The sequence below is a fragment of the Aureobasidium subglaciale genome, assembly GCF_000721755.1.
Source record: "Aureobasidium subglaciale EXF-2481 unplaced genomic scaffold scaffold_23, whole genome shotgun sequence".
In the NCBI taxonomy this organism is placed as follows: domain Eukaryota; kingdom Fungi; phylum Ascomycota; class Dothideomycetes; order Dothideales; family Saccotheciaceae; genus Aureobasidium; species Aureobasidium subglaciale.
Genome location: NW_013566972.1, coordinates 336,288 through 364,251, shown reverse-complemented (window position 1 = coordinate 364,251; position 27,964 = coordinate 336,288). Strand labels below are relative to the sequence as shown.

Sequence of the window (27,964 nt, the reverse complement as noted above, 5' to 3'; positions counted from 1 at the left end):
CCCCCCCCCCCCCCTCCTCTTCCTCCCTGAGAAACAAATTGTAATTGTAACCATAAAATCATCATGCTTTCCTACCGTCCATCTCTGATCCCCCCTATTCCATCGCTCGCCGGTGTGGTTTGCGTCTACCGTGACCCGGGTATCAAGTCCTCGGCGGCCTAAAGGACAAAGGATGTCGAGCGGCGGACACCGAGGATTTGAACAAAAGACAGGCCAAGCTGCTCAATGTTGTTCATGTCTAAGCTGTACATGGGTTTCGAACGTTGCGGACGGGGCGGAATGCTTTTATCTAGACATGAAAGACGACGGTGTGTTTGTGGTGAAACTTGGAAGATGAAAATGTTGTGATGAAGGTACGTATATGGGTATTGGATGTTTGGGGCTGGAAGGATTTTGTTGCGAATATGGGGCAGCCCGATCATGTCAGAAGGAGCAGTAGTAGCTGGCGCAAGGAAGTTTTGGACTTTTGAACTTTTTTTACTTGTTGATTGTCTATGTGACATGGAAAGAGAAACGTGGGACTCGAACTGACTTATTTGACAGATTCCATCTCGGGACCTCCACCTGCCAGATCTCTAGCAATCATCATTTCTGACTTGGAGAGTCCTAGGTTACCTGCATACTCGCCAAACGTGACGACAATTTCATGCAAGCCATCACGCAAGACTGCCAGCAATTCTTCAACCTCTGCGACTTGACGGTTGCCGTTGAAATACCTGTCCGTCCAGTGAGGCGGCAAGTTTTGGACGAAGAATTGAATCTGTTGAGTTGTGATGATAAGAGTGCGCACAATGGTTGAAATGTCCTTCTGCACCTGTCCGAGGTTGTCTTCCTTCAGACTCGACACGGCAAGACCACAAATAGCACGAACAGCGTTGGTAAGAATGGCGCCGGTACTAAAAGGCACTCCAAATACGACAGCGTTCACGCGACGGGCAAAAGGCTGACGGAAGGGCATGCCGAGAGGTGTGCCGATGAACCAAGAAATCAAGCCATTGGCATTATTGACCATACCAGCGCGACCCAGCTGTTCCTGCTGTTCCTTGGTCAAGATGCGATCGGCACCATACCCGAGCAGTTTCTGTGCTCGGGGACTGATGGGATTTGTCGCACCGTGAGATTGGCCGTATGACCTGGCGACTAAGCCGACAGAATTTTCGAAAGCCTGCAGACCAGTCGAGGGCGGGGCCGGTGCTCTGAAGATAGCGTCCTCTTTGACGGGCCGCGAGGAGATTTTTGGGAGGGTTTGAAGTGGCTTTGGGGGTTGCTCGGGCGTATGAGCAACGGCACCCTGCGAGTCCTGAATACGCTGAATGACGGATTGAATTTCAACCAGACAGATGCCGGAAACCTGAGACCAGGTAGAACCACCTTTTCTATCGAGCTCACCGAACAGAGTCTTCCTGCGAGCATCGAACTTTTGTGTGATCATGGCCAGCTCCCAAAAGGCCATGGTCTTAGGAATCTCCTTCTTCGCCTTCAACCCAGCAATCAAGCTACCGTTTGGATCCTTTGAATCGGCAGTCAGAGGCTTGTCCTTCTTGACAGGTTCTTGGGCGGTGTAGATGGTAAAGGCGCGGTTGGAAAGCTCCCATAAGGCGACCAGAAGCGTTGAAGACCAGACAAAGCGAGCAATGAGAGACATTGGGTCGGTGAGACCAGCGGGTCTGGTAGACTTAGGCAGGAAGAACAGGGTACGTCCAACCTTGAAGGCTAGGGCCCAGGCAAGGTTTCTCCAGACTGCAAAGTAGACGAAAGGACCGAACAAGCAGGTTAAGCTGACGAGCTTTGCGGTGTGGGCGACAATATTCTGGAGCTCATTCTTCAACTGCACGACAGGCGAGTCCTTGGAAGGAGACTGCGGTAGACGAATCAAGTCGTAGTCCTTGTAAAGATGAATAGCGGATTGGGCCAGGGCGAGGAAAAGGAACTGAGAGCGAAGGAGGATGGGACGCTCATTCAACTTTGGACGTTCGTATGATCTAAGAAAGTCAGAAGGTGGACCGAAGCACAGATTGAGAGTCGACGCACCTGCCAGGATCAATCCATGCAAGATTGGCATTCTTTGCTGTGGTGAAAATGTAGAGTTCTGAAAAGACAAAGGCCGAGAGAGAGTACCAGAAGCAAGTCAGGAAGGTGTTCTTGGATAGAACAAAGTTCCAGAAGGACTCAAAGGTCGAGATTGTTGTTCGTGGGCCAAAGTGGAGTTGAGCGACTCGGAGGACAAAGATGGAGAGTGACGAGATGAAGAGGAAGAGGGCGCGGACACCAGCAGGACCGAGAGGGAACCAGGACCAGAAGAGGCCAGAACTAGCCATGGGGATGGAAGCGAGCCAGCATGCTGCAAGACCGATCAGAGCAGCACTGGTAAACCTCCGGTGCAGAGAAGGAGTGAGGAAGTCGCGGTATGGGCGAGGCAAGGGCGCCGCCTTGACGGGAGCTGGGGGGTTCATGCCAGCTGACACCATCTACAAGAGTGTTGATGAAGCTCCAAGCAGAACAAAACACGAAAGTAGAAGCTGCCGACGCGCCAAGCAAACAGCGTTGCGACCAAAGACGTCACCCTCCCGCAGCCCGCAGGTCGCTCCTTCCAAGCTCCAACTCCCTCTCCGCATTCGATTGCGACCACGCACGAGGCCAAGGCTTCTGTATTCACTCCGGGCACCAACTCTGTACTATACGCCAGCGCGTAACCCTCGTTCAAACGACTCGATAGACTTGGACATAGACAGCCATGTCATTCCAAGACTCGCCTACCCTCGAAGGCAAGACCGCGCCGCCAGCTTCCCAATCGCTTGCCTAGTCTGACACACTGATAGCCCAACCTACCACATGGCGCCGCTCAGACGACCCCGAGTACCAGGATGATCCTGAGTTCAACGCCTTTACCACAGACCTTTCCGATCGCCTGTTCTCCCTGACCGCCAATATCTCGCGCCTGTCCAGCCAAGTCGCTCTCCTCGGTACCAAACGCGAAACGGATCGCGTTCGCGAACGAGTCCAGGATCTGCTAGAAGAGACATCGGCCAGTTTCAAGGATATCGGTGATGGCCTGAAGAAGGTCCAAGCATGGCACGACTTGGGCGTATGTCGACTTCCATCCCATCGTATCGTTCCGCCGGCTAACGCTATCACAGCCTGCGCAAAAGTACACCCAGGGTAAACTGAACCAGGAATTCAAGGCTTCTTTGACCGAGTTCCAACATTTGCAACGGGACGCTCTTGATAAGCAACGCGCCTCTGCCAACGCTGCCCGCACCGCTCTCGAGGAATCTGGCTCACCAACTGTTGAGCGCTCTCAACAGCAACTACAACAGCAGCAACAGGAACAGCTACGCTTGGCCGACCAGTCAGAAGTCGACTTCCAAGAATCCTTGATCATCGAGCGCGAGGCCGAGATTCGCAACATCGAGCAATCCGTGGGCGAACTCAACGAGTTGTTCAGAGATGTCGCTCACATGGTCCACGACCAGGGTGGCCAACTTGACATTATTAGCAATAACGTCACGAGCACCAGAGACGACACACAGGGTGCCGACCGCGAACTGCGTACCGCCAGCAGACATCAGAAGAATGCCAGGAACAAGATGTGCTGTTTGCTGCTGATCTTGGCCGTCATTCTGACTGTCGTCATTGTTGCAGCTGTTGCTGGTTAGATGGGCTGCTACACTCTAGACCTGTCTATCTCTCGCTTCGACCACATCCCCCAATCGCTCGCCCTTTTCTTTTGTGCGCACTCCCGATCTTTGGTATACCCCTTCCTCTTGTTCTAGTCTCTTGGTCAATGTATATACAAACACAGCAAACACATTTTCCGTCGCCGGAACCATCATTTCCCGATTACCCCCACTCGTACATCTTCTTACCTGTTCGTGTGCCTCAAAACCATATCACTGTATCAAGGAAGCAGTATCCGAGATTCTTGCATCGACCTTCCCTTTTGTGTGCGTTTAGCTCCCACAAAAACCTTGGCCTCCACAATCGAGTGGAAAAGACGAACCCTCGAGCCGGGATGCAACGTCGTATCTACCTCTTCAGACTTTCAAGCTTGTCCATTCGCCATGAACTATCGCACGTGTCTGTTCGTCCAAGCGTTTTCCTGCAATGACATCTTTTTTCTGTCTACCGGCCGAATCGCATCTTTCCCTTTGATTCTTCATGCAAGATCCCAAAGCTTGTAGAAACCAGCACGGAGTAATTATATGCGACCTCGGCAGTTCTCCTCTACTAATCTCATGGTCGGTGCTGGTGTTTATGTGGAGGTTTTTTTCCTCTTTGAAACTTGAGGCTCTGCTCCTTCCTTTGCTTTCTGCTCTTTTTTTTGGTGCGACGTGTGACTTGTTTGCCATGACCTCCAATGATATTGCTTTCGGAGGGTGTAGAGGGTTTCGGAAGATGGGCTTTTGTGCCCTCTTGTGGTTTAGATGCTGTGACTTGAAACATAGGGTTGAGGCTCTCAATTCGGGTAGATGTTCAAGTGCCTTTTGGAGCGCGAGAAGATTTTGTGTTTCGATTTACGAGCATCTAGACTTTTTTTTGTGCCATGACAAGTCTAAGCTTTTTTACAATGTAAGAAAGAAGAGATGTCGAAAAAGGAAAATGGTCTGTTACGAGCTACTTCGTCCGAGGAACGTGGGTTAACCTTACTTTCTGTTGCATGGAGTGAACAGCCGTTCTTGATTTTACTGGAGGATGGCGGAGTAGCGGCGGAGCTGGCTCCACCTGATGGTTCTCAAGAAGGGCCTTTCTTCTGCTTTGCCGTGGTATCATCCCGCTTTCTTGACGTGCGGCAGGGTAAGGTCTGAGGGAAGACAAGAGATGGTCAGCATACTTCTAAACACTTTGATCTGGTAGATATCAGCTTGAAAGTCTATGTGGCTTTGCGGGAACACATTGGTGTCATGGAGCATGGTACATCTGTATCTTGGATTCGCCATGTCACGACATCCGAGTGCCTTATCGTGTTGGCGTGTAACGGGGCAAGTGCCGTTGACCACACCTGACATGTCTTGAGGCAAGTGCCGTCCACCGTCTACACGTATGGTCTTGTGGGATGCGTAGCTCGAGTACAGTGTCTCGAAGAGTGATGGCCGCGTAGACGTCTGATCCACAGAGCGTACATATGGTCCGAAAACTTGAGTAGGGCATGTCAGGGTAGGTGGTCTAGATCCCATAGTCGCTTGCTGTCGTTGATATCAGACTTGAAAGATGTGTGGTTGGAGGATATTGATGTCTGCCAGATAGGTAGTGTATAGTGTGTTCGCTTTGCCTACTCGACCATCTCAGCTGATGTCAATATCGTCTATCGGGCAGCGTATCAAGTATTCGTAATGCTTGCTCTCAATGCTTAGTATGCTCTCTCGCTCTTCTCACCGAGAGTCGGTATACAGGGCGAAGAGCAGCAAGCATACGACGCTCCTGTCTTACTCATCGGCGAATCATACAGCTTACCAACTCGCCAGATGTAACATAGCCAACTACTCTATCGACTGCCGACAGGTAAGACAGACCAAGAAAACCTGGTATAAACTTCTGACAGCGTGAAAGTGGTCTTCAACTATGCTCCACTCGTGTCCTTCTATCAGACAAACTATATTCATACCCCTGCTGTACTATTACTCTAAACTTTTGATCAGCGGGATGCGATAACACCTACTACTCACACCTTGCAAGGCAGGCAACTGTGCTCGTGACCCATACCAAACGCTTTCACCGCTTATCATTCTCGTTCAAGAGTGATAGACGTGGCGAATGATTCATGAAGCGAGGTCTTGATTGAGACACATCGGGAATAGAGGGGCTCGTCAACACATACCCGCTTTGCTAAGCAGTCACCGCCCGCCAATGTATTCGAAACAGTGCTGAACGCAACAACGTTTGGCAGACGGCACGCACGCCTCCCCCTCACCTCAATGGACGGTCCAAAGTCCAGCTCACCGCCCGGGTGAAGTCGAACAAGCAGGATCACGTTCCAAATGTAGCCACGTTTTTCGTACTGTACCCACTTGCATGCAGAGTCCTGTACTTCGAGACAGTGCATTATTCAGACCCCCGAGAAAGCCCGACAGACGGGTTTCTTAGTTCGCGTTGTTTGTTGCAGCATCATGAGCGCGTTTGGGCAAGTTGGCTGTTTCGTGGTTGACGCGATGTACGAGCCTCAGATCCCGAGGTTGCATATCATTTGCAAGGGTGGATAGGAATGCAATGGTCATTCTGCCTCTGTCGTCGATCGAAAGCTATTTAGTAGATGTTATGCTTGGCTAAGCGAATGACAGAAGAGATGCGTGTCTGGCGATGCTGCAGCGCTATCGTCCCGTCATGCATATCATCTCGTGTTTCTGCTCAATGTACATGTCGGCTGTGCGCCTCTTTCTCGGGAAGCACTCTCGCGTGTTCTTCAAGTCGTCCCAAACTGCAGGTTGCATTTCTGCAGCATGTATGCGTCTCGCCAGGCTGTATATTTGCATACATACGGCTTCATGTCTGCGTCTCGGATACGCGTCTCAGCATGTCCTCTTTCACGGTGTATTTACGGACTCATGGAGTAAGGGCTGCGTGGTATCGCTGATTGGTCGGCGGTTGGTGTGGCTATTGCGGGTATTGCGGACTTTTAAAAGAAGCACCGAGTGGTAATAGATAAAGTCCCAATGAATGGCGAGAATGAAAAACAGAAACGACAAACGTGAAGAGAGTGGCCACGCATGGATGCTCGCAAAATGGAAAAACGAAAGGATATATCGGTGTAGAGGAGATTGATAGCCTAGGAGTCATGATTCGTCACAGACCGTACCAGCGTTTGTTTTGGCTTGCAGAATTGCTTCCTTGCCGCTTCTTTGCCGTTGTCAGAGATGCCATTAGTGAGCATGACCGCAGCAGAGTAGTGACGGTACCAAGAAGACACTGTTCGCGATAGATGAGGTGTCAAGCCCCAAGCATCTGAACGAGGCGTCTGCGTCTACAGGCATCTAGATTCGTACACCGACGTACATCTATCTCTGGCCTCGGTTCGCACGGAAGTTTCGAAGTAAGCCCTCAATCTGTTTTGATATGTTGAATCATCAACCGAGGAATTCATGTCTGCAGCGACGTCAACAGAGCGACCAGCATGCAATCGAATCAGAATATATTGACAAGTGACCGCAGACGATGACGGTGGCTGCAGGTGTTGGGGAGAAGGGTGGAAATTTGGGAAGCCACCCCGGATGAAGCCTCCATTCTCGCTTGTTGCAACTATAAACGGACGCCAGAAGATTCATGGAACAGGGATGGAAGCTTTTGCGATTCGAAAAGTCCTTCTAGACCAAAAGCCAATTTCCTGGACCGAGATGAGTCAAGGAGCAAAATCTCTTCGACATATTGGACGGTGATGTCAACTTGTCAAGTGGTTGAGCCTTGTGGCTGGACTCAATACTAGGTAATCAGGCGTTTCTACGAGTACTGTACTATTCTGACCAGGCTTCCGTAGGGCTTTGTGTCGTGTTCTAGTCAATTTCCTCTTTTCGCCTTGGCCCCAGCTCCTTGCTGTTGGTCGAGGCGCTCGGTCGCGTGCCTGAGGTGCAACACGACGGAAATTCTGCTTTGGGGCAAGCTGAATATCTAACACCGGAGAACCAGTTTCTGCGGTGCCGAAACCAGTTCCGTTTGCCACATTCGCGAGTGATATCCGAAGCATGGCACCTGGTTTGAAACGTACCGAAAGGCGGTCAAACACGCTTTGACATTCCTGATATCTCTGCTGGTGTCCGTCGCGTTGCCACGACTCGTACTTCCCGGATTTCGGACGAACTGCCAAGGTAGGCCACGTGGGTGCCATGTGGAAAGCTCGCAACATGCAAGCCACATGCGTGGTAGGCCGCTCTGAGAACTAGCGTTCCAATCTCGCTTTCGTCTTACTTTCATTCTAGAGTCGGCCTGGTAGCTTATTGCCATGACTCTGAGGACTATACTGAGCAGTAAGACGACTCAGTAGTAACGGGCATAGTATGATCAAGTCATCCCCATGAATAGTGACAGACATATCGTTTCTGATTGGCGCCCACGCGCCGATCCAGACTGGGGTCAAGGTACGGGGCTTGTTCGGAGGTTTCTACGCCTACACGTTCGAAACATGTGAATGCGAAGTGTTGGTTGCATACGTACGATCAGTGGTGGGTTGAGAACGAACTCTTGCCTTACTGGGTAACCATTCTGGGTTCCTGCTTTACCCGCAGCCGGAACTGCATCCGTGGGTCTCCTAGGAGATGTCTGCACATCATGAATGTGGTTGGCAACGGTCAGCCGATGGACTTGGCCGAGGGGTCCGAGGCCAGGAGTCAATGCAGATCTGAGTGTGATTGGTCAAGCACCAAACCGTCACCGAGGGGCTACCAGAATATTGCCAGCAAATGCAAATTTTGGCTTCTCGCTCTATGCTAAAGAGCGGCATTTAGGCGTTGGCCGAAGACCAGCGCGAAGAGGGCTATGCGTGAGAATGTGCGGTAGTCGCACAACAGAAATTACATCAGGATAGTATCTGCGTCAGCATCGTCGAGAACTCAGCCACGGTTGTAAAACGCTTGAGGATGGTGCAGGACTCAGATTCAGATCTCTTGGTGACGAAAAGGACAAATTGCAGACGCAGATCTCCGCCTGTCAACCGTGTGATCTTCACGGAACGACCAAACATTTGGATTTATCCCCGTCGCACGGCATCAGTGCTGCGAACTTGCAGCTGCACGGTGTAAAACAATAGCCAGCATCCGAAAGAGGCGTGTAGAAAGGAGAGCCATGCACTGATGGTTGCAACGAGCCCTGAACGAAGACATGCAAGAATGGCTGTTTTTTCAGTACCCTGGTCGATGAACGTGTGCAAATCTGGGCAGAGCTCTCCCCACCCTTCACAGCTTCACGGCTGTCACGCTCCTGACCGCCGGATGACTGGTCACATTCCTGTCCTGTTGTCAACGACTTGGCCGTCGGCCTCGGCTTCTATCTGCGTACATACACTTTCGGCATCGCGCTTACGCTTTCATCTCTGTCTACCGGCAGTGCCACATGGTCGCGATCTACTCAAACTCTGTTGCTCGAATTGCAATGCGCAAATCTGTACGACATCCACAAGTCTACACCCGTCAGCAAAGACATCATGACTTACAAGTATTTCCCTGAGGTAAAGTATGGATCAAAAAAACTAAGCTTAGATGCGCCTTATGAGCCCGTCATACTATTTCCATACCCGCGATATTGGATGGCGCATAGGGCATCGCTACGAGTCGGACGTTTATGCCAGCAGTTGGATAGCATAGCATGGCATGGCATGGCATATACGAGTGTGGTGAAAAAGTCTGGGTGGTCACGAAAATATCTCATCAAGATGTGAGAGGCAAATCTAAAGCAAGGAGCATCTCTGAACCAACAGTCGTTGATCTTGGTAAAGATTGGTACCCCTAATTCAGGTAACCACAAAGAAACGAATGTACATGTGTACTTTCGACCTTCGTACTGCTGGAAACCGTTCTTCTCCTGGTACAATCGTGATCCACACGTGTCGTTGATCGTGCGGCTGCAAGGACGATGGGTCTGTTTGCCTATTGGATCAGTCTCTTGTCTAAGGAACCAATACGGGCGTAGAATGTTAGCGCATCTGTCGAGTCAGTCAAGACTGGCGCTGGAGACTGGATTGAGATGGGAAAGGATAGCAAAGCGGAGCAGTTCCGAGAGGTTGTTGCCTCTATCTTGGCAGTCATTTCACTACGGATCGGAGACTGTGGCTTCTTATAGGCGAGGAGATGGCTTGCAGAGCACAGGAATGTGTTGAGAAGAGGATGAAAGGCGTCTCATGCTGATGATACGCGGCGCATGAAACCAGGGAAGCAGGCAACTCTACGTAACAGACAAAGATCCCTGCCCAGACGGGCCAAAAAAGACAGGATTCTTGATCGACGGCTGCGACACGCTAACCGACACGTGCGTGTGGGAACCTTTTTCTCACACGAATCAAGCAAATCAGGCGGGCTGCAGACGTGGCGGATGACTCAAAACGCCATACGATCTAATGAGGGATGGATACATGCATGAATGTGCCTGCGCCTACGACGTACATGAGTGAGCAGCGGGAGAGCAAACACGAGCGGACGCACGTGGAACAAACAGCGGGTTTGCACGATCGGCAGTGGGTGACGGGTCACGAAGAAGGGTGCTAGAAGGTGTGAACGAGGTATGCGGTGAAGGTGGTGGAATACGTGCGTAGGCCGGTAGGGCCGAGCGGGCAGGCACGGTGCGTGGGAGAGAAGAAGAGTTAGCTAGCTGTAGCCGTTTTGACAACAGCTAGTGGGCAACGGGTGGATAATGAACAATAATTGATGAGGCATAGCGCACGCGGTGCTCGAAGGTAGCGTGGCCGCCCCCTCCGGGCTGGTCCAACGGCGCTATCCACGCAAAGGGGAAGGTTGATCAAACCCCTGCTACCACGCGAGCAGGGCGCCGGCTAGCTGATCTCATGGTTCCGAAAATTGACACTTGAAGCGGCGTTGGCGGAATTCTTAGCTCGGGCTAGCATGGTCGTACCCACAGTACTTGAAACTTGAAAGGCCTTACGATATCCAGGCCACCGAGCCGTGCAATGCCTCATCCAAGCCCGTCCAGCACTTGTCTTCTTGCATCCACCACCAACCCGTCCTCACAGCAGCAGACCTCGTCGCCGCCAAACCTGCTGCCTGAGTTTCCCGCGAAGAAGAGTGCAGCTGAATCCACGCCACGTGAGAAGCAGCGAAGCAAGCACGACAGCCTTACCGCACCTCCCGCAGAAGACTCGGCGAGCCGATCTGCCGGCGCCATTAACAACCATCCCGGCCCATCATCCGCTGCTGCTGCTGCATCTCAGCGTCAACCCCCTTCGCATCTCCGCTTGACCTCGCTGGGCCGCATTGCTCTTCCTCGCGAGTCCGCACAGTCGCCCTCGCGCCCTTCGTCCCGCCTGTCGCAGGAGTCGTTGTCGTCGCTCGACTACCATCAACGTCGCCCCGGCCTTGACGACAAGCGAATCTCGCTAAACACCTTTCTCGCGGCCACCACCCCTCCCTGGCCCGTTCTCTCCGACAAGGAAGACTCCAACAGACACAAGATGCATCAAACCTCGTCTCGTCTGCTGCGTCAGACCGACGATGACCGTCCTTTCACCAGAGTAAGCCTCCGTTTCGCAATTGTTTATGCCAATTGGCCTGCTCACTGTCTTTCTCGCAGGATCTCAAGGATCTTTTCTCCACGCTGATGGTCAGCTTGCCCTTGACCCCCCACCGAGTCCGCTTCACAAAGGTCGAGCACACCTTTACTACCGATGAAGCTCTGACCAACCTTGGTTCTCTCAAATTCTCCCAGTCCAACCGCATGCCCGACCCAAAGGACCCCTCCAGAATTGTCACCACCACCACCACCACAACTTTCTCTATGGCCAAGGAGATGGCTCGCACCGTCTGCAACAGATTTGTCGAGGCGAGATTTGTGGAATCCCTCGATGGCAAGACAGACTTCAGCTCAAGGAGTTCCGTATGGCAATTGAGCCCCAAGGGTATGCGTGTTCTCACTCGCTTCTGTCAGCGTAATGGCATCCACCAACGTCACGTCAACGAACTGCTGGACTCTCCTCGCAACACCATGCAACTCGTCATCCTCGAACGTGTGCCCGACAACGATAACATCAACATCGACCGCGGAACCATCGAGGTTGTTTTTAGACGTTTCTGTGGCGAGGAAGGCCCCAACCTCAAGAGCACCGCCACCGCAGACTCCGAGTCGATACATGATTATGCAACTGGCCTGGTCGGAGTACATATGATGAGATCCCGTAAGCAGTTTGAGAAGGACACACCCTACATGTTCACAGGCAAGTCCGCGCTCGACTGGCTCATGGACTGCTGCATGGTGGTAAACAGAAAGGAAGCATGCGACATTGCTCAGCAATTCATGGTTCACCAACTGATCGTCAACCTCACTGAAGAACGCAACTCACCAGCTGCCTCTCGTTTCCAGCCCCTCAAGACGGCGCATTACGGTGTTACTGAGAAGGGTATGAGAATTGCTGGCTGGGTCAGAAGTCCGAACGGATCTATCAATGGCGAACCCGTTGTCGTAAAGCTGCCCCCTGGTGTCGCTCGTGATTCCAACACCACCAGAATGTCACAAATCATTCACGACCCAGCTCAGCGCCTCGTGTTCCGCGAGTTCCTACAAGAGACTCACTGCGAGGAGAATCTCACATTCTATCTCGAAGTCAGAAGCTTTCTGTTAGACTACAACTCTGCCAAACGCTCGGTTCCGGCTCCCCGTCTGGATCTCATCCGCGAAACCCTGGCTTCGGCATACAGTAAGCTCATTCCCACCAGCGCTTCCTTTGCCCCCACAATAAGCTAATCTTGCAGGTCTGTACAATGCTTTCCTGGCTCCGGGTTCGCCGTGTGAGCTGAACATTGATCACAATCTACGTAACGCTCTCGCTAGCCGCATGACCCGCGCCGTAGGTGAAGACACCGAAATGATTGCCAGCTTGGACGAGGTCGCCACTTTGTTTGACCAGGCTCAGACCAGTGTATTCAAGCTTATGGCTAGTGTAAGTTTATACATACCTTTTGCCGAGATCCAGTGCTAATGTTCGTTAGGATTCGGTGCCCAAGTTCAGCAGAGACCCCAAGTACATCAGAATGCTTGAAAATCGTACCAACTACGACCAAATGAACGCAGCCTTTTCTGCTGCCTCGGTCTCATAAAACATAATGACTGGCTCCACCAGCCATTACCAACAACTTCCGCATCTCGCCACCTTCTTACCGCCATTTTTCATCACTCTCGGCCACACCAGGATCGGCCGTCTCGGAAGATGGAACATGTCAAGACGACGTAAGCAGCTCGTGGTACATGTCTACCACGCAATACGCGTCTCGAAACATCTCTTACGGCCACACCTCACCCCATGAGGTATGTCAGCTTTGGATGACATTCTCCAAACACGATCTGGATAATCCTATCATCACCTACTGCGCCGGGCGTGCCTTCTGTCGCTGGCCCTGCGTATTTGCAGCGTCAGAGCATGCACTGTACTTATTTTTGGTCTTTTTCATTCGGATAAAGACATCACGGCGTCTCACGGTGCATAGCAGATGGGCGTTTGTTTCTGCTTTTGTTTTTGGAAACATCATCCATGCACGAGGCAAACGACAATTAATCTGAATTTGCTTTTCCTTTCTTTCTTAATGCTTTTCATTTGTTCTTTTCGGCGGTTCGATTCAATTTCTCATCTGCTGTGCTTGCAATTCCACACGGCTGGCAGCAGCAGCAGTAGCAACAAAGCGAAGCGTGTGGCATTGATAAGAAAGCAATTGCACGGAGGACGCGTCTTGAGTGAAGGACATGAATGCAAGCACGAAGCTGAGCAATGGCGGAAACTGTAGAAGTAACACTAGCTGACGCCATCAATGACACGTCTATAACCACGTCTCTCCTCAATCATGTGCTTGTACTGAAGGTCGTCTCGACGGGGACGATTGATAAGCATGTTCGTCTACTTTGCATGCAGTCAGACTTGGCTCGTGTAATTGAACGGTTGCGCGCGGTAAAGGGGTCAAACAAAGTTCAGGTGTCTTCCGCGTGGCTTGATTGAATTGCAACGGCACGCGCTTCCAACGCCAACGCGTCTTCCTCGGCCCTGACAATGATTCATTGACAACAGTATTATCGAAACACCAATCTTCGGACCCTTTCTTTTCGTAGAAGCATCTGACGACGCATTAGTGACAGCTGCGATTGCTTCTAGAAGACAACGACAATTACAGCAGAAGCCATGGGCGTCCCGCCGGGAGTAGGTTACATCAAAGTAACGAAAGGTTCGGCCAGCCATTTTCCTCTAACGCATTTCATAGTCGCAAGCAGCTCCACTTCCGAGCAATCTGCCCTTTCGACTCGTATCCAAGACTATTGGATCCGGCGCATATGCATCGTATGTGTCCAATGTATATGGGCAGAGATGGCTATAGACGCGTCGCTGACGTGCCCTTGTCGATAGAATCCGCAAGGCAGTACCCAAGGACAAGCCGAAACCCGTCATTGCCGTGAAGTTCATCAACAAAGACCATGCCTTCAGAGTAGGTCGGCTGCGACCCAAGCAGATCGAACTCGAGATCAGTCTGCATCGGCAGGTGTCTGGACATGCCAACATCATCCGCTTCTTATCGCATGGCGACGACCAATCGTGGATCTGGATAGCCATGGAGCTGGCAGAAGGCGGCGACCTTTTTGACAAGATCGAAGCCGACGAGGGCGTTGGAGAGGACATTGCACACTTCTACTTTAAGCAGCTCATCAACGCCATCGCTTGGTGTCATGGCAAGGGTGTTGCGCACAGAGACATCAAGCCGGAGAACATGCTGTTGACGGCGAATGGAGACCTGAAGTTGGCCGACTTTGGCCTTGCCACGGCCTTTCTCAACCCCAAGACTGGAGACTCCAAGATGTGCGGTCTTGTGTGTGGCAGTCCTCCATACATTGCGCCCGAGATCATCCAAGTTGGTCTCGCAAACCAAAAGAGGAAGCATGGCGAGGAAAAGTTTGGCTACTGTCCCAATATCTCGGACATCTGGAGCTGCGCCATTGTGTTGTTCGTACTGCTGGTTGGTAACACGCCCTGGGACCAGCCTGAACCGCGAAAGAGTGAGGAGTTCTACCATTTCTGCGAGACACAAGGCCGACCCGAGGACGACCTCTGGGAGAAGATACCCTCCGACGCCCTCAGTCTGCTTCGAGGAATGCTCAAGGTCGATGTACTCGAGAGGTTCAAGCTCAACGACATCCGCATCCACTCTTGGTACACCCGACCGAACAAGTTCATGAATGCCAAAGGAACCGTCTCGGACTCGGTCAGTCTAGCCACAAACATGATCGAGCGTCTACACATTGATTTCACCACCGTGCCCATCTCGTCACAAAGTCAAGAGCAGCCCGAGCAGGTCGAATCACAGCCTGCTCCCGCTCTCATGTCAACGCAACCCGTCACACCAGCCTTTGATCAGCCCTTCGACTGGGAAGCTCCACCACGTCTAGCAGGTCTCACTGCTTCACAGCCCGTAACTGCTCACGATACATCTCGTGTTGCCATGACCCACGACCTCATTGCCGCTCAGATTTCTCAAGAACCGCACATGACCCAATTCAGCCAAACCCACAACGTACCTCTATCCCTCACACAAAATGCTCGCCGCTTCCGCGATATCGTACCCGCACAATCTCTCGCTCGCTTCTATTCCTACCAAGCACTGCCTCAGTTGCTTGGCACCATTCGCAGCGCTCTACACACACTTAATGTACCCATACCCGCTACCGCACCTGCAGACGACAAGGCCAAGCAAGCCTACATTCGCATCCGTATACTCGACGGCCGCAAGCAAGGACTCAGCGGCAATGTCGTCCTCGAGTCCATTGCTGAAGATGGGCTTGTTGAGGTCAGATTCGTCAAAGCAAAGGGTGATCCCCTGGAATGGCGCAGATTGTTCAAGCGGGTCGCTGTGCTCTGTCGCGATGCGATTCTCATGCCTAGGGAGTGATGAGGATTCGACTTCGTGCATGATCTTGGCTGCCCTTTGATTCTTCTATTTCTGGCCTCCCTTTTGGTTTCTTTCTCAACGCATCTCGTTGCGGATTCTTTTTCTTGTTCTCTCCTCTGGTCATCCCTTTTGGCTGTGTGTCTTCTCTTTACTTTGGTTCGGGCTTCAATTTTCTGCACTTTGTTTCCCTTTTCTGTCTGTCACGCTGTTACTGAGGGAAGAAAAAGTCATGAGCCTTGATGAATTTGGTTTTGGTTTTCTTGTCGTCTGTGGTCCTCACGGCAGCCGAATTAATGGATGTAATGCTGTTTGGATGGGATGAAAGGAATGGAGAAAATATGGAATAGTACTATACCCCCTTTCTCATCAATGCCACTTTTGGAATTTTACTCTCCTCTATCGATCTCTATCTCTTGTTTTGCCTGTGTTGATGGCGCTCGAGCTTCTTTGCTTTGTTCGCCGTGGTATCGCTGCGGATAGGATGGCTCGTGATGTGACGCTGGTTTTGACTCCAACTAGGACTTGAACAGGGGAAAGGCCTTCGCTGGAAGGAACAGGAAGGAGCGAGACTGGCCAGCAAACAGGAGGGAAGCGAAAAGAGAAGAAAAGAAGGAGCGAGCCAATAATCCTTGTTTTTATCGTTTTCCAACCCATGTCGCACTGAGTGAACCCTGTCTCAAAACTTGTCGTCTATGGATCTAGAGGTATCGCTTCCTTCTTAACTGACGCTTCGTCAAGGTTATGGAGTGATTATCTCATCGTGCCATATTGATCAAGATCTCGTTTGGGACTTCTTCTTGTCTTCTTGTCTCACATACTAAAGTTCGTCACAACATCAATCGTAGCAAGAAATTCACGACAACAGTTACGGGCGGAGACAACAATCCCATGTCACGTTTCAATTGCAGAAATACTCAGATCTCTCAAGTTACAGTTTTTTTGACCGTTCTTAATACTCTCCTTCCTCTAATCACAGGAGATGATGCCTTTTTTTGTTGTTGCGGAATATCATGTCTTTGATGTCATGGTCAGGGTGTTACCGCTTGCAACATTGTACTTGGGATCGAAAAAAAAAGAAAAGATGTCAAAATCATTCCTGTCAACTACGATACGACAAGAACCAGAGATTTTATTCTCTCATGGTTGAAAAGCCGAATGATACGAGGAGAAAGAACCACTGACAAAGTGGAAGCTGGGAATAGGAAGGGGTGACCGACCGACGACTACGAGGAAAGAGCGAAGAACCAGAGGGTTTGCAGAAAGAGCGACCGGCTATGCACGAAACGGGAAGGAGTGACGACCTGAGAAGGAGCTAAACAACCAATAAGAACATTGTAAAGACAATGTCGATTCGAGGTGAGCTCATCAGCATACAATATAAGTTCAAGGTCGAAATCAGAAGTGGGCGCACATAATTGTTTGAAGTATTAACTTTTTGGATCGACGTGACTAGATCACGAGTTGTCTAGAATAGCTATGTAGTAGGTAGTACCGGAAAAGAGGTAAAATGGATATCAGAAGGGAGTGATCAAAGGAGGGTATGTAAGGAAAGAAAAAAGTGAATACAAAGATTCCAATCGCTTGCACGCTTCGCTTTCATTAGAAAAACAATCCAAAACCAAGGATCCAGAATCGAGGACAGAGAGGTACAGGACCCCGGTATCGTATGAACTCAAAGGAATCCGAATAAGCCAGCACAGTCCTCAGAAATTGGATGCTGTGTTGATCTGGCCGCCACCGTTATGGTAGCGGGCTAGCGGAGGCTCGTTCTTCTCGGTCATGAGGCTTTGGTTTGGTTGAGGACCCATAATCTCATCGTCCATTGTAGGGCCTCGTGCACGACGGCGTCCCCACATGCGCCATGCTACAAGAGCAAGACCACCGAGCAGAATGGCGCCACCAATGCCGCCGACAACACCGCCAATAATCTTCTTGCTGGAGGTGCTGAGACCGCCACCACTGCTACCACTGCTGCCACCGTCATTCAATGAAGGGGATACGGTTGCAGTTGCAAAACCAGTGGTTGATGAGACAGTCCTCTGTGTTTGAACGGCAGTAGTAAGGGTGCTGCCACCCGTGACAGTGGTAATAATAGTCGTGTAACTTTGGGTCGATTCCGAAACGAGAGCAGACGTGATGGTAGTAGCCTTGCTAACGGTGGCACGGTTGATGGTCGAGGCAGCGGAGCCGGAGCCAATGACGACAATCTCAGAAGAGGTTGAGGTTGACTTAGACGACTTGGTAGACGAAGTCTTTGTGCTCGAAGCAGATGACGCGCGGGACGAAGCAGATGACGCAGCCGAAGAAGCAGAAGAGGCAGCAGCAGTCGAACGGGCAGAAGAGCTGGCTACGGAGGACGAGGGAGAAGCGGAGTTGGAAGTGTCGGCGGCAATAGAGGATGCGGATGTTGATGGAGCTGCAGACGAGGTGGGAGCATCGCTGACAGGAGTGGTCTCAGAGGTCGAGGCGGGAGCGGCGCTGGAGGTAGGGGCGGCTGATGATGTAGGGGTTGTTGTGGATGAGCGCTGCTCGCTCGAAGTGGTAGGTGGAGTGGACGTAGTTGTGTCGGGTGCAGCAGAGGATGTCGAAGAGGGAATAGACGAGGTGGATGCCTCTGCGACAGACGACGAGGACGGTGCTGCAGATGATGTGTTTGCCCCTGTACCGATGAGGGAGTTTTGACGCTTCAGCATCCACGGCAGGCTGTTGGCATTTACTGTCGCGAAGACCATGATGAAGGCGAATAATAGAGCGATAAGGCTCAGTGAGCGCGCCATTGTGAGTTGCTGGCTGCGGGATATAGGAGCTGCCGATCAACAAACGAGAAATCTCTATCCAAGTGACTGCCTGGTGTCAGGCGGCGGGAGAATGCTAATGTCGCGGATCGCAAGGGCCGTTGTCGACTTTGTCAACGGCCGTGTGCTGAGTGGCTAATTATATGAAGCGATGGCGTGGCCTGCGATAAGCGATGCTTCTATACAAATCGTGATGGAAACACGTCCAAGTGATGGAAACGAGTGGGAGAAAGTAACGACGGTGAATACGGCAAGGAGAAAAAATCAAGAGCGTGTGTACGGAGCGAGCGGAAGGTACGAGTACATGCGGAGTGGGTTGGGAAGCGACGATGATGGTCGAGCGGGCCAGAGACTTTGTCACCGCACAGCCAAGCCTATCGCAGCTTCGTGTGAGAAAGGCTAATGTTAGAACACCACATGGAGCTGTCCCTGATCGAGCTAGATCCCGTCTCGCAACCCTCGTTCGCTGTCGGCCTCGCCTGTCGATCTCAGGTTACGCACGCCTTCATCATGTCATTTCGGCCAGAATCAAGTGCGAAATTGGTTCATCGTGAGAAGAGCCCTCGCAACGGTTCGTGATCAAAGAGTTTGCGTCAGTACTGTTCAGGAAGACTGCTTGGCTGTCTCTTCAACAGACATCGAGCGTCTCCTAATACTCCAGCTAAGCCTCCAGCATGTCCCCCAGTCTCGGAACATTCTCCTGCAGGAACCTGAAGTCAGAGTCCACCTCTTTCCGAATTCTCCGCAGTAACACGACCCTGTGTCCGCCTAATGCGTAGCTCTTAGAAGCCCGCGGCCCTTTTTCAAAACATCGACTTGTCTCGAATTGCGACCACGTTTGAGTGAAGGTTTGATGTGCTTTTGGCATATGCTCAGCTACTCTATTCATACAAATTTCATGCAAGTCGTCTCATGGGTATCGCGTCGTCAATCAGGTCTTTCTCATTTTCAGTCCGTCCATCCTTCTAATAGGTGCGTGTGTAATGCGCGCCCTTGCCGTCCGTACCATGCGATCTTCGCGTCCCTGCTGCCTGTAATAGACTGTCAGCCACTACCCGTTGTTAGAGGTGCTGGTTCTCGTCGACACATACCTTGACACCGGGCTTGCCTGTTGCGGAGCCCCGGAGCTTCATCATGGCACCACTGATTTTATCACCCATGGTGGGCTTGCGCTTCTGCACTCCAGCGGTTCTTCCAGTAGTGGTGCCCGTGGTGTGGTGGCCAGTTGTGTGTCTTGTGCTTGTTCTGGCTGTACCGGCAGTGGTAGTGCCTGTGTGGTGACCAGTAGGATGAGTGTTGCCAACCTCCTTCTTGGTAGTGGTAGTCGTGTGACTTCCCGTGATGGGGTTGGTCGAGTGCTTTGTCGTGGTGGTGGTGGTGGTGTGATTGTTGCCCTTCAGACGCGACATGAGAGACGGCTTGGTGGTCGTGGTAGTGTTTGCTGCTCTTGTGCGGGCCATGATGAGAATATGCAAGAATGGTTATTGATTGGAAGTCGTATGTGAGGAAAGTATGTTCAGATTTGTATGATTCAAATGCTAGAAGAAAGGTCGCGTTCATGCTTCATATATGCGAACCACAGAGGAGGTTCATCCCTGAGATGACGAGCCAGCCACATGACAGTGATGAGCATACACGAAACTGGATTTTTGGTCGTGTTGGTATAACAAGCCATGCATGGTACGTCACCTTGTAGATCTGCTGATAGAGGAGATATCCCAGGGTGTTGCAAGGGTCCATCCAATAGGCCAGCATATCTTCGAAATTGGTCTAGGCAGCGTCAGAAGTTGGCATAAAACTTGAATGCTTGTCCCTTCGCTCAGGAAAGTGCTGATAGCCAAGGTGAATACCAGCAGATCCGACGTCATCGCCAATTTGCTACGCGCGTGGGACGCCATGGCTGGTGGAGGAACTGATGGTGACAGACATTTCTAATGGTGGTCACGTTTTATCTGGATCCGGCATTCAGATCTGACAAAGTCGGGTAGATAGGTGTGGTGTACGGTTGATTTTTTGAGTTTGACGTCTGTGTTTACTCCAACGTATAACGACTTTCAGCCTCCTAGCTGTCCTTACCAATAACCCTCGCCACCACAAGCTGACCATCACTCTTCATCACAAAGTTGCAAGCTCCTGCAGTCTTACAAGCTCGCTGTAAATTCGAATAGACTGCGTGTCCACATTGTCACATGATGAATGACTCGATTCTGTCGCGGTTTCCTTTAGAGCTCCGCGAACAGATCATAGACCACATTGTTCTCAAAACCGAGAGGCTTTGGCACAAGTGTCCTACGCATGGTCCTGGCACATGTTCATGGGATCCTGCGGAGGAGATGCTGCTACAGTTGTCACGCCGCCATGCTCTTTTAGCTACTTGTCGTGAGCTCCAACATCTTGGTCTTCAAGTTTACTTACGACGCACACGATTTACTTCGCATCACTCCCTATCATTATGGCCAACCAAATTCTACAACGACATGAAGACCGAAGATAGTGATGTTTATCGATCTCTGCCATCGCTACAATCGCGAGGCTTCATCGAAAGCCTTGGAAGCGTGGGCGTCACTACCTCTGATGACTTCTTACATCACACCGGCTGGGACTCCAAGTCAAGCACCAAAAGATTCGCAAACTGGATCGACGATCCTTTGGAGATTCTCTCCCTGTACAGGGAAGCTGCACATGCTGCTTGTCGGCTACGCATTGTGCAACATGATAGGGGACTTGGAAACCATCAAATGTTTTACGGACACAGCTATCGCTTACCAACTTTTACCGACGGTAATGCTCCCAGACCGGTCAAAAGGGTCTTGAGAGGTACCTGGACGCATGATACGATAATTGTTACGGTTGGTCTGGTGGACGAAGCTAAATCCGTCCAAGCGATGGAGACCGCAATGGCATTGCTCGCTACAGAACATCGTGAAAAAGTTGAAGCCATCCAGAAAGAGATCAGGTGGCAAGAGCCATTGCCGCTACAGGCTGAAGGTAACACCATTGACGAACAACGACCCCTGTACAACCAGTTCATTCAAGCCATGGAGACAAAGTTTTTTCTTTGGTCGCAACGTGTTAAGAAGTTCCATCAAGGATTGATTCGGGTAGTTCTGGTGAGCTATAGAAAGGAGTTTGAGGATGTCAGAAGCCACTTGGATCAAGTTAGGGACCGTTTGTTACTCGACATGTCTCATGGCATCTCTGGAGATACTGTGGTGGATGCAGTCGTGCGTATGATGGGGGACATCGAATTCGATGATGTCGAGTTGACGTGTCGAAGCAAGGGAGAGTTGAGACCAGGTACACTGCTAGGGAAGACCATCGTGCGATGTGATCCCCCCAAAGACGACATACACACTGTCGTCACGAAGCAAAAGGGCGAAATAATTCAAGCTGCGTGATATGCCATTGGAAAGCAGCTTTCCAAAGCGCGAACTGTATGTTCTGATCACGAGAACATCGTCCATGGGCAAGACACACATTACTAAGATCAATGCTCGGCGCGTGTTTACCTCCAGTGCGCGCTTGAAATCGATCGTCGAGAGTAACACAGAATAAAGAAGCCAACAACTCTTTCTTCCTTCAGACCACGCCCGAGTATCAGCAAAAGAAAACAACATCACAGACACCCAGCAAAAAAACCAGGCCTTGGGTGGGGGGAAACATCTTTTCGACCAAAGTCATCGTCGCGACCAACCAAGGCTGGGAGTCGAACTCACACCCTCTGGATTCTATTTATGCTAGACTTTGGAGAGGGTTTTCGAGGCGGGGATTCCTGTGTAAGCCACAGGACCGATTTCCTGGAGGGTTGGTACATTTGGATTGTTATGCTACTTGGGAAGTGAGGGAGAGTGATCGTGTGAGTGAAGTGAATCTTCGCGCTTGGAAACGAATGCTTCTTCAGAAGGAACTGTATCATGCCTTCTGCTATTGGCACTGGACTGCCTTGCGGGCAGGGGGATAGTGTCATGGTGACACTCTGCCAGTGTTTCCTTTTAGTGTTGCACTATCCACCCCCTGACATGCATGTCCCGAGGTGACAAGTGTCAGAGCATCTCGTTGTTTCGCCCACGCAGCTCAATTTTTGTAACATACTTCCCTCCAGAACCAGATTATCTCAAGCAGGAGAGATCGATCCCAGCAAGCGGACCACTCGAGCCATATCAGATATCATGTCTTATCCTCTTCCACATCAAAAGCCTACCCTGTTTCAGAGCTTGCACTCAGAATCGTTGATATACACAAATAGACTATCAGTGCTTGTTGAGTAACATTGAACAGGAACACGATCGTCAAAGCGTGATGTTTATGACAGGAACATGTCTGAAATATATGTGAGTAACAAGGACATACATGGAGATTGCGTAGCTTGTATAAACTTCAATACGGGAATGTCAACACATTCTCAGACCCTACTAACCGCAACATCAACATCCTTGCCCTTGAGACTATCCACATCTCCCCGCTCTGAAGCGACATCACTATCTTGCACCGCATCACCATGCAAAGTCTCCGCAAACATCTGCCTCTTCGGCATCAAATACCTCACATCCACAAACCTCAACACACAAGTCATACATATCACAACCAACCACAAACTCAAAGCAGTCTGCCATCCACATCTATAATATGGCGCTTCCTTGGCAGGCCAGATCAAGATGCCAGACCATGCGGAAACAGCATAGTAGCCTGCCACACTCGTACCAACAATCAGAGATCTAGCTTCTGGATCTTGGGGGATGAGTTCGGAGAGCCAGGAAAAGATTAATGGTGCTGTGCCGAGAGAGAGGTAGGAGATGAAGTAACTGGCGTAAGCGGCGGATACGGGAACACTTTCTGGGTTGCGTGTCCAAAGGGTCATTGTGATGGCGGGGATTAAGCCGATGAGAGATTGGGCGATCAGCAGGGTCCAGCGTGTTCGTAGGGTATCGGATAGAATGGCCCAGATCCAGACGAATGCTACAGCGATACCGCCACCTGCGATTGGGATGACGTTGATTGCTTCGGTGGACCAACGCTTTGATCCATCTTCGTTGGTGAGAGACTTTAGGAACAAGTTGAAGTATGAATAGCCTCCTTGGGCGTGAACAGTGGCGATATAGAGTGCTGCGATGAAGTATAGAGTCCACCCCGAGAAAGCTCGTTTCGTGCCGGCCCAAGACAGCTTCTTTGGCTCTGCTCTACCATGTCTGGCGAGTCGTTCCATGGCAAGTTCAGCGTGAACCTTTTTGAACCAGAAAGCTCTTGGGTTGGGATTGTTGGGCACATCAGGCAGCATGAAGAAGCCTAAAACTCCCCAGACCACTGTCATTATGCCATCTAAGACGCGGTCAGCGGCCTCCATGAAGAGAACAATCATGATATACTTACTGATGACAAACAGCCATCTCCATCCTGAAATACGAGTGCCGTCAAGGGTAGCAATGATGGCAGCTTGGAGAGCACCAGACATCATATACCCCAAAGTCTGACAAGATTGGTAGAAACCCATGCGTTTGGCCAGCTCCGTCGGCGTATACCAATGCATGAGCAAAGTCATCATACCAGGCCATGCACTACTCTCACACAGACCAAGAAGTACTCGCAAAACATACACATGTTTTGCACTCTTCACCAGTGCCATCAGACCTGTAATGACACCCCAAGTGATTTCAAGACCAGTGAGCCAGTAGCTAGGACGTACATATGTCATGATTGCTTGAGATAGGATAAGCATCAGACAGTATGCAATGTTGAAGTATGTGGTGAAGTAATTGAGCTCGTTGCCGTAGAGGTTCAGGTCTTCCTTCATACCAGAAACATAGGCATTGTTGATATTTTGTTGATCGAGATATCTAAAATGTATAAATTTGCTGTTCAGACATATCATCAGGATTCGCACTTACTTGATGACTTGACTGATACATCCAAAGGTAAGAAGAAACATATCAAGTCTTCTAACCAAAGCCTTTTCCTCAGCAGAGCGGTGCTCCAACTGTATAGCCGGTTTAGCCTTCCTGAAAATCGAGAATAAGCCCATTGTGCTTGGTGACAAAAAGTACAGTCCAAATAGACACAAGCTGTAATATGTTTTACAAAACAGACGGTACGAAGATCAGGAAGATGATATAGACCTTTTCGATAAAGCACTATTATGCTGCCTCGAAGATTGCAGCAGAGGAGTGATAGGCGAAGCATCATCTGCGCCACGAGGATGTTGATAAGACATGCCTGGCCTTGTGATACCGCATATCGCGTCCGTGATGTTACTTCGCTCTGTGGTACCCGAGTTTTTCGCAGTATCTCTGCACTAGGATGGAGAGGGGTTGCATGGTTGGAAGGTTAAGCATGTCTTGGCAAGTGCGATCGCCACCAATCACCTTATCATGAACTGAACATCTTCCTTCAAGCTCCCGGCCAGCGGCCAGCGGCCAAGCAAAATAGGCAATTGATAGAACATACATCGGCCGTTGTAGCCGGTCACTGTCACGAGATTGTCCACGACTAAAGTGTGAAGATTGATTCATATTCGATACAAAGTCGAATAGGATTCAGTTGCCCTGAGCATCTCGAGGACGGTATCATATCAAGACGACCTATCGAACAAACCCTCTCTCAACTAATTTGCCATCGAATATCATTCGTAACGATCTAATTGGGAACATGCCTTCTGCACAACCTGCCACACCTCCTGTGACGCCTCCAGGTCTGGAACCGTCCGTCCCTCTGCCTTCACCCTGTCTATCATACTGGCACAAAACCACCCGTGGGTTCCCTCACCTCAACGCAAACCGCAATTCCCAAACACCAGAAACCGCAGAATACATCATCATCGGATCCGGCATCTCAGGCGCACTGACAGCCTTCTCCCTAATCGATTCTGGCATCGACGCCGGTAAAGTCTTGATCCTAGAAGCCAGAGAAGCAGTATCTGGAGCTAGTGGCAGAAATGCAGGACATGTTCGTCCTGATGCTTTTAGAGGCTATGCCGCTTATGCAGCTGTTCATGGACCCGAGCAAGCGAAGAAAATCATTGTCGAGGAGAGGAAAGTGCTGCATGCTGTAGACGAGTTCGTGCGTCGTCACAATGTCCCTTGCGATTTTGATCTCACGACAACCTTTGACGTTTGTTTAACGCCGGAGTTTGCTGCGTATGAAGCTCAGAGTTTTGACGCGTATAAAGCAGCTGGGGGTGACGTGTCGCATGTATGCTTTTACGATGGCGAAGAAGCTCAGCGTAAGACTAGAGTGCCCGGTGCTGTTGCTGCGTATGAGTGGCCTGCTGGATCGAGTCATCCTGCCAAGTTGGCGCAATGGTTGTTGAGCAGTGTCATTGAAAAGGGCGCGCAGCTATGGACGCATTGTCCCGCTATCTCAGTGACGGAATCGAAGCGACCAGGATATCAATGGGATGTGCGCACACCGCGAGGAACCATCTCGGCGCAGACGATCGTGCACAGTACCAATGCATATGCAGCTGCTTTGCTCCCTCATCTCAATGGTTACATCACACCGAACAGAGCACAAGCGCATTCTCTAGTGCCTAACTCTGCGTTCAGCGCTGAGAATGCTTTCACCAGCACCATGTCGCTCAGATACAGTCTCCACCACTTCTACTCAGTCATACAGAGAAAAGGCGATGGAACCATTGTTCTCGGTGTCTCCAGATCGAATCCGGAGCTCAGTGCAGAAACATTGGCAGTTCGAGAAAGCTTTGACGATGGTAGTTTCAACCAGGAAATTGTTGACGATGCTTTGAAGCGTTTCGGAATAATGTTTCCAGAGGATGGCGCGGAGAGTGAGCGTCATGGCGAAGGTCTGGATCATGCATGGACTGGTATCATCGCCATGACACCTGATTCAGTGCCGTATGTTGGCGCAATTGAGGAGCTGCCAGGACAGTATATCTGTGCTGGATTCAATGGACACGGGTAAGTGGTCAATGTCTTTCTTTGAATTGTGTGCGAATGCTGACGAGTTGTAGGATGGCGAGAATATTCACCTGCGCGCCAGGAGTTGCCAAGCTGATACAAGGTGGTTCGTGGGAGAACACCGGATTGCCAGAGTGCTTCCAGTATGGCAAGGAAAGACTTGTGAAAGCAGTTCGCAAGGGCCAAAAAGGTAGCGTGTGGTAAACAATTTCTTTTGATTATGGTGTATCGTACCAACCAGGAAAAAAAATACTGTTAGATATTGGTATGTGTCCCAATTGTCTCAATATCCATGATCTTGTATGGATGTCAAGCTCTCTGTCCATAGCTGTTGCTTGCTTGATGTACAGGATTAGTTTTTGCTACAGTGGTCGGTTCTTTCAAGGCTTTGCTGTCAGCACACATGTACCAGATGGTATGGATTGAAAAGAGGTGAAAGGCTAGAATTAGGAAATCTTGAATTTGGTGTATCAAGGAGAAGCGCTTTGTGAATTGGTATTTTGTACAAGGAAACAAGCAAGATCAGGCAATCTACGGTGCCTGGGTCTTGGGGACGTGGGTGTCGCGCTCGTAGTAAGCCCATTGGCCCTGGTTTGGGGACTCTTCGAGGTCCTCCCAAACCTTGCTGTTGAACATCTCGTCGGCAAGGCTCTTCTCGGCCTCTGCGACCAAGATGATCTCCTCGATCAGGCCAGCCTGAATTTGTTGCTCAATGGTGTTGACCCTTGAGGCATGTTAGTTTATGTTTGCAAGTATTTCTGGAGGCTGACTCACTGCTCGGTGGTAAGAGGAGGCTCCGGCTCAATGCGAGGAATCATCTCGTTGTCTGCGTTGGGGTCTGCCATGAAGGACTCGCCCTGGTGCGACTTCTCTGAGTGGACTCTGGGACCTTCGGGCTCTTGCTTTTGGATGGGCTCATCCTCGTAGTCCTCGGACTCCATACCCTTGAGGGCAGTCTCGTTGTAGACGATGTTGACCTCGTTCTTGTTGCTTGATGATGCGACCGAGCGGAAGGCGTTGGGGTGAGCCTGGACAACGGCCTGGACGCGCGATTGCCATTCCTCCAGACCCTCAGGCTTGACAGACTCGACAATTGACAGACGGTGCTTGGTGAGGGCCTCGACGGATTGGCGGTAGACGGAGTGCTCGGGGAATTGCTTCAGCTTGTCCAGAGTCGAGTTGTAGAGGTAGAGGAGGGTGGAGCGTGGGGCGGCATGTGTCAAGACACCCGTAAGACCAGTAGGAGCGCCAGGGGTGAGGAAGCGCGAGGCCTCTGCAAGCAATCGGGACGAGACTCTCATTGTGGCGTGTGGATATGAATTCGACGGTCAAGCCAAAGCTCAAATCCAAAGACGTCAAGACAGCGACGCCCGCCCGCCAGCCAATTGCTGACCACCGGCAAACAACTCAAACAGGAACAGGCGGAGCGGCCGGGGTGCCAAGGTGCCAAGGTGCCAAGCAGCCTCCACATTCTGGACAATGGCTGATGCGATGCTGCTCTGATCTGTCTCCTATTCTTGACTTTGGAGCTTCGATGCCCTGACCTGATATCCACCGGTGCCCTTGCTCCACGTCACTCGTTTGTCTGGGTTCGCTCTTGTCCTGGACAGCTGGTTCCACACAATCGTCCTTGGCTTGGATTAAGCAGATAGTCTTATCTCGCTCCCACCAACTCCTCATTCTCGACCATCTACCC

The 27,964-nt window shown here is 50.8% G+C and overlaps 11 protein-coding genes across 11 annotated transcripts; 6 read left to right on the top strand and 5 right to left on the bottom strand.

Annotated features, from left to right (window-relative positions):
- Positions 1 to 532: 532 nt before the first annotated feature.
- AUEXF2481DRAFT_7951 (uncharacterized protein) lies at positions 533 to 2,453 on the bottom strand (the record flags this gene model as incomplete). Its single annotated transcript, XM_013485181.1, has 2 exons — positions 533 to 1,982; positions 2,032 to 2,453. 2 exons carry the CDS (start codon positions 2,451 to 2,453, stop codon positions 533 to 535), a joined length of 1,872 nt encoding a protein of 623 aa, XP_013340635.1.
- Positions 2,454 to 2,607: 154 nt separating this feature from the next.
- On the top strand, positions 2,608 to 4,063 carry AUEXF2481DRAFT_43356 (uncharacterized protein). Its single transcript, XM_013485229.1, has 3 exons — positions 2,608 to 2,765; positions 2,820 to 3,085; positions 3,138 to 4,063. The coding sequence occupies exons 1-3, from the start codon at positions 2,735 to 2,737 to the stop codon at positions 3,654 to 3,656; spliced, it is 816 nt and encodes a 271-aa protein (XP_013340683.1). The 5' UTR covers positions 2,608 to 2,734; the 3' UTR covers positions 3,657 to 4,063.
- AUEXF2481DRAFT_440076 (uncharacterized protein) lies at positions 3,863 to 4,704 on the top strand. Its single transcript, XM_013485294.1, has one exon. It carries the CDS (start codon positions 4,159 to 4,161, stop codon positions 4,639 to 4,641), a length of 483 nt encoding a protein of 160 aa, XP_013340748.1. The 5' UTR covers positions 3,863 to 4,158; the 3' UTR covers positions 4,642 to 4,704.
- Positions 4,705 to 11,101: 6,397 nt separating this feature from the next.
- On the top strand, positions 11,102 to 12,740 carry AUEXF2481DRAFT_68973 (uncharacterized protein; the record flags this gene model as incomplete). The annotated part of the gene is made up of 4 exons (XM_013485250.1): positions 11,102 to 11,161; positions 11,221 to 12,340; positions 12,396 to 12,583; positions 12,633 to 12,740. The coding sequence occupies 4 exons, from the start codon at positions 11,102 to 11,104 to the stop codon at positions 12,738 to 12,740; spliced, it is 1,476 nt and encodes a 491-aa protein (XP_013340704.1).
- Positions 12,741 to 13,810: 1,070 nt separating this feature from the next.
- AUEXF2481DRAFT_7948 (uncharacterized protein) lies at positions 13,811 to 15,566 on the top strand (the record flags this gene model as incomplete). The annotated part of the gene is made up of 3 exons (XM_013485180.1): positions 13,811 to 13,828; positions 13,890 to 13,966; positions 14,033 to 15,566. The coding sequence occupies 3 exons, from the start codon at positions 13,811 to 13,813 to the stop codon at positions 15,564 to 15,566; spliced, it is 1,629 nt and encodes a 542-aa protein (XP_013340634.1).
- A 1,473-nt stretch (positions 15,567 to 17,039) lies between these two features.
- Positions 17,040 to 18,676, bottom strand: AUEXF2481DRAFT_439854 (uncharacterized protein). The gene has a single exon (XM_013485293.1). It carries the CDS (start codon positions 18,341 to 18,343, stop codon positions 17,270 to 17,272), a length of 1,074 nt encoding a protein of 357 aa, XP_013340747.1. The 5' UTR covers positions 18,344 to 18,676; the 3' UTR covers positions 17,040 to 17,269.
- A 650-nt stretch (positions 18,677 to 19,326) lies between these two features.
- On the bottom strand, positions 19,327 to 19,821 carry AUEXF2481DRAFT_7946 (uncharacterized protein; the record flags this gene model as incomplete). The annotated part of the gene is made up of 2 exons (XM_013485179.1): positions 19,327 to 19,392; positions 19,453 to 19,821. The coding sequence occupies 2 exons, from the start codon at positions 19,819 to 19,821 to the stop codon at positions 19,327 to 19,329; spliced, it is 435 nt and encodes a 144-aa protein (XP_013340633.1).
- A 414-nt stretch (positions 19,822 to 20,235) lies between these two features.
- AUEXF2481DRAFT_439838 (uncharacterized protein) lies at positions 20,236 to 22,071 on the top strand. The gene has a single exon (XM_013485292.1). The coding sequence runs from the start codon at positions 20,551 to 20,553 to the stop codon at positions 21,757 to 21,759; it is 1,209 nt and encodes a 402-aa protein (XP_013340746.1). The 5' UTR covers positions 20,236 to 20,550; the 3' UTR covers positions 21,760 to 22,071.
- Positions 22,072 to 22,763: 692 nt separating this feature from the next.
- On the bottom strand, positions 22,764 to 24,377 carry AUEXF2481DRAFT_68962 (uncharacterized protein; the record flags this gene model as incomplete). The annotated part of the gene is made up of 3 exons (XM_013485248.1): positions 22,764 to 23,677; positions 23,729 to 24,192; positions 24,244 to 24,377. The coding sequence occupies 3 exons, from the start codon at positions 24,375 to 24,377 to the stop codon at positions 22,764 to 22,766; spliced, it is 1,512 nt and encodes a 503-aa protein (XP_013340702.1).
- A 623-nt stretch (positions 24,378 to 25,000) lies between these two features.
- Positions 25,001 to 26,472, top strand: AUEXF2481DRAFT_68864 (uncharacterized protein; the record flags this gene model as incomplete). Its single annotated transcript, XM_013485240.1, has 2 exons — positions 25,001 to 26,268; positions 26,322 to 26,472. The coding sequence occupies 2 exons, from the start codon at positions 25,001 to 25,003 to the stop codon at positions 26,470 to 26,472; spliced, it is 1,419 nt and encodes a 472-aa protein (XP_013340694.1).
- Positions 26,473 to 26,799: 327 nt separating this feature from the next.
- Positions 26,800 to 27,569, bottom strand: AUEXF2481DRAFT_32449 (uncharacterized protein; the record flags this gene model as incomplete). Its single annotated transcript, XM_013485203.1, has 2 exons — positions 26,800 to 26,992; positions 27,043 to 27,569. 2 exons carry the CDS (start codon positions 27,567 to 27,569, stop codon positions 26,800 to 26,802), a joined length of 720 nt encoding a protein of 239 aa, XP_013340657.1.
- Between the last annotated feature and the right edge of the window lie 395 nt (positions 27,570 to 27,964).

Bases quoted from the DNA above. Each gene is read 5' to 3' on its own strand.
- AUEXF2481DRAFT_43356 (XM_013485229.1), top strand. From the start codon at position 2,735: ATGTCATTCCAAGACTCGCCTACCCTCGAAG. The intron at 2,766-2,819 runs GCAAGACCGCGC...ACACACTGATAG, and splicing joins AGACTCGCCTACCCTCGAAG to CCCAACCTACCACATGGCGC. The intron at 3,086-3,137 runs GTATGTCGACTT...ACGCTATCACAG, and splicing joins AAGCATGGCACGACTTGGGC to CCTGCGCAAAAGTACACCCA.
- AUEXF2481DRAFT_440076 (XM_013485294.1), top strand. From the start codon at position 4,159: ATGCAAGATCCCAAAGCTTGTAGAAACCAGCACGGAGTAATTATATGC.
- AUEXF2481DRAFT_439854 (XM_013485293.1), bottom strand. From the start codon at position 18,343: ATGGCGCGCTCACTGAGCCTTATCGCTCTATTATTCGCCTTCATCATG.
- AUEXF2481DRAFT_439838 (XM_013485292.1), top strand. From the start codon at position 20,551: ATGATGAATGACTCGATTCTGTCGCGGTTTCCTTTAGAGCTCCGCGAA.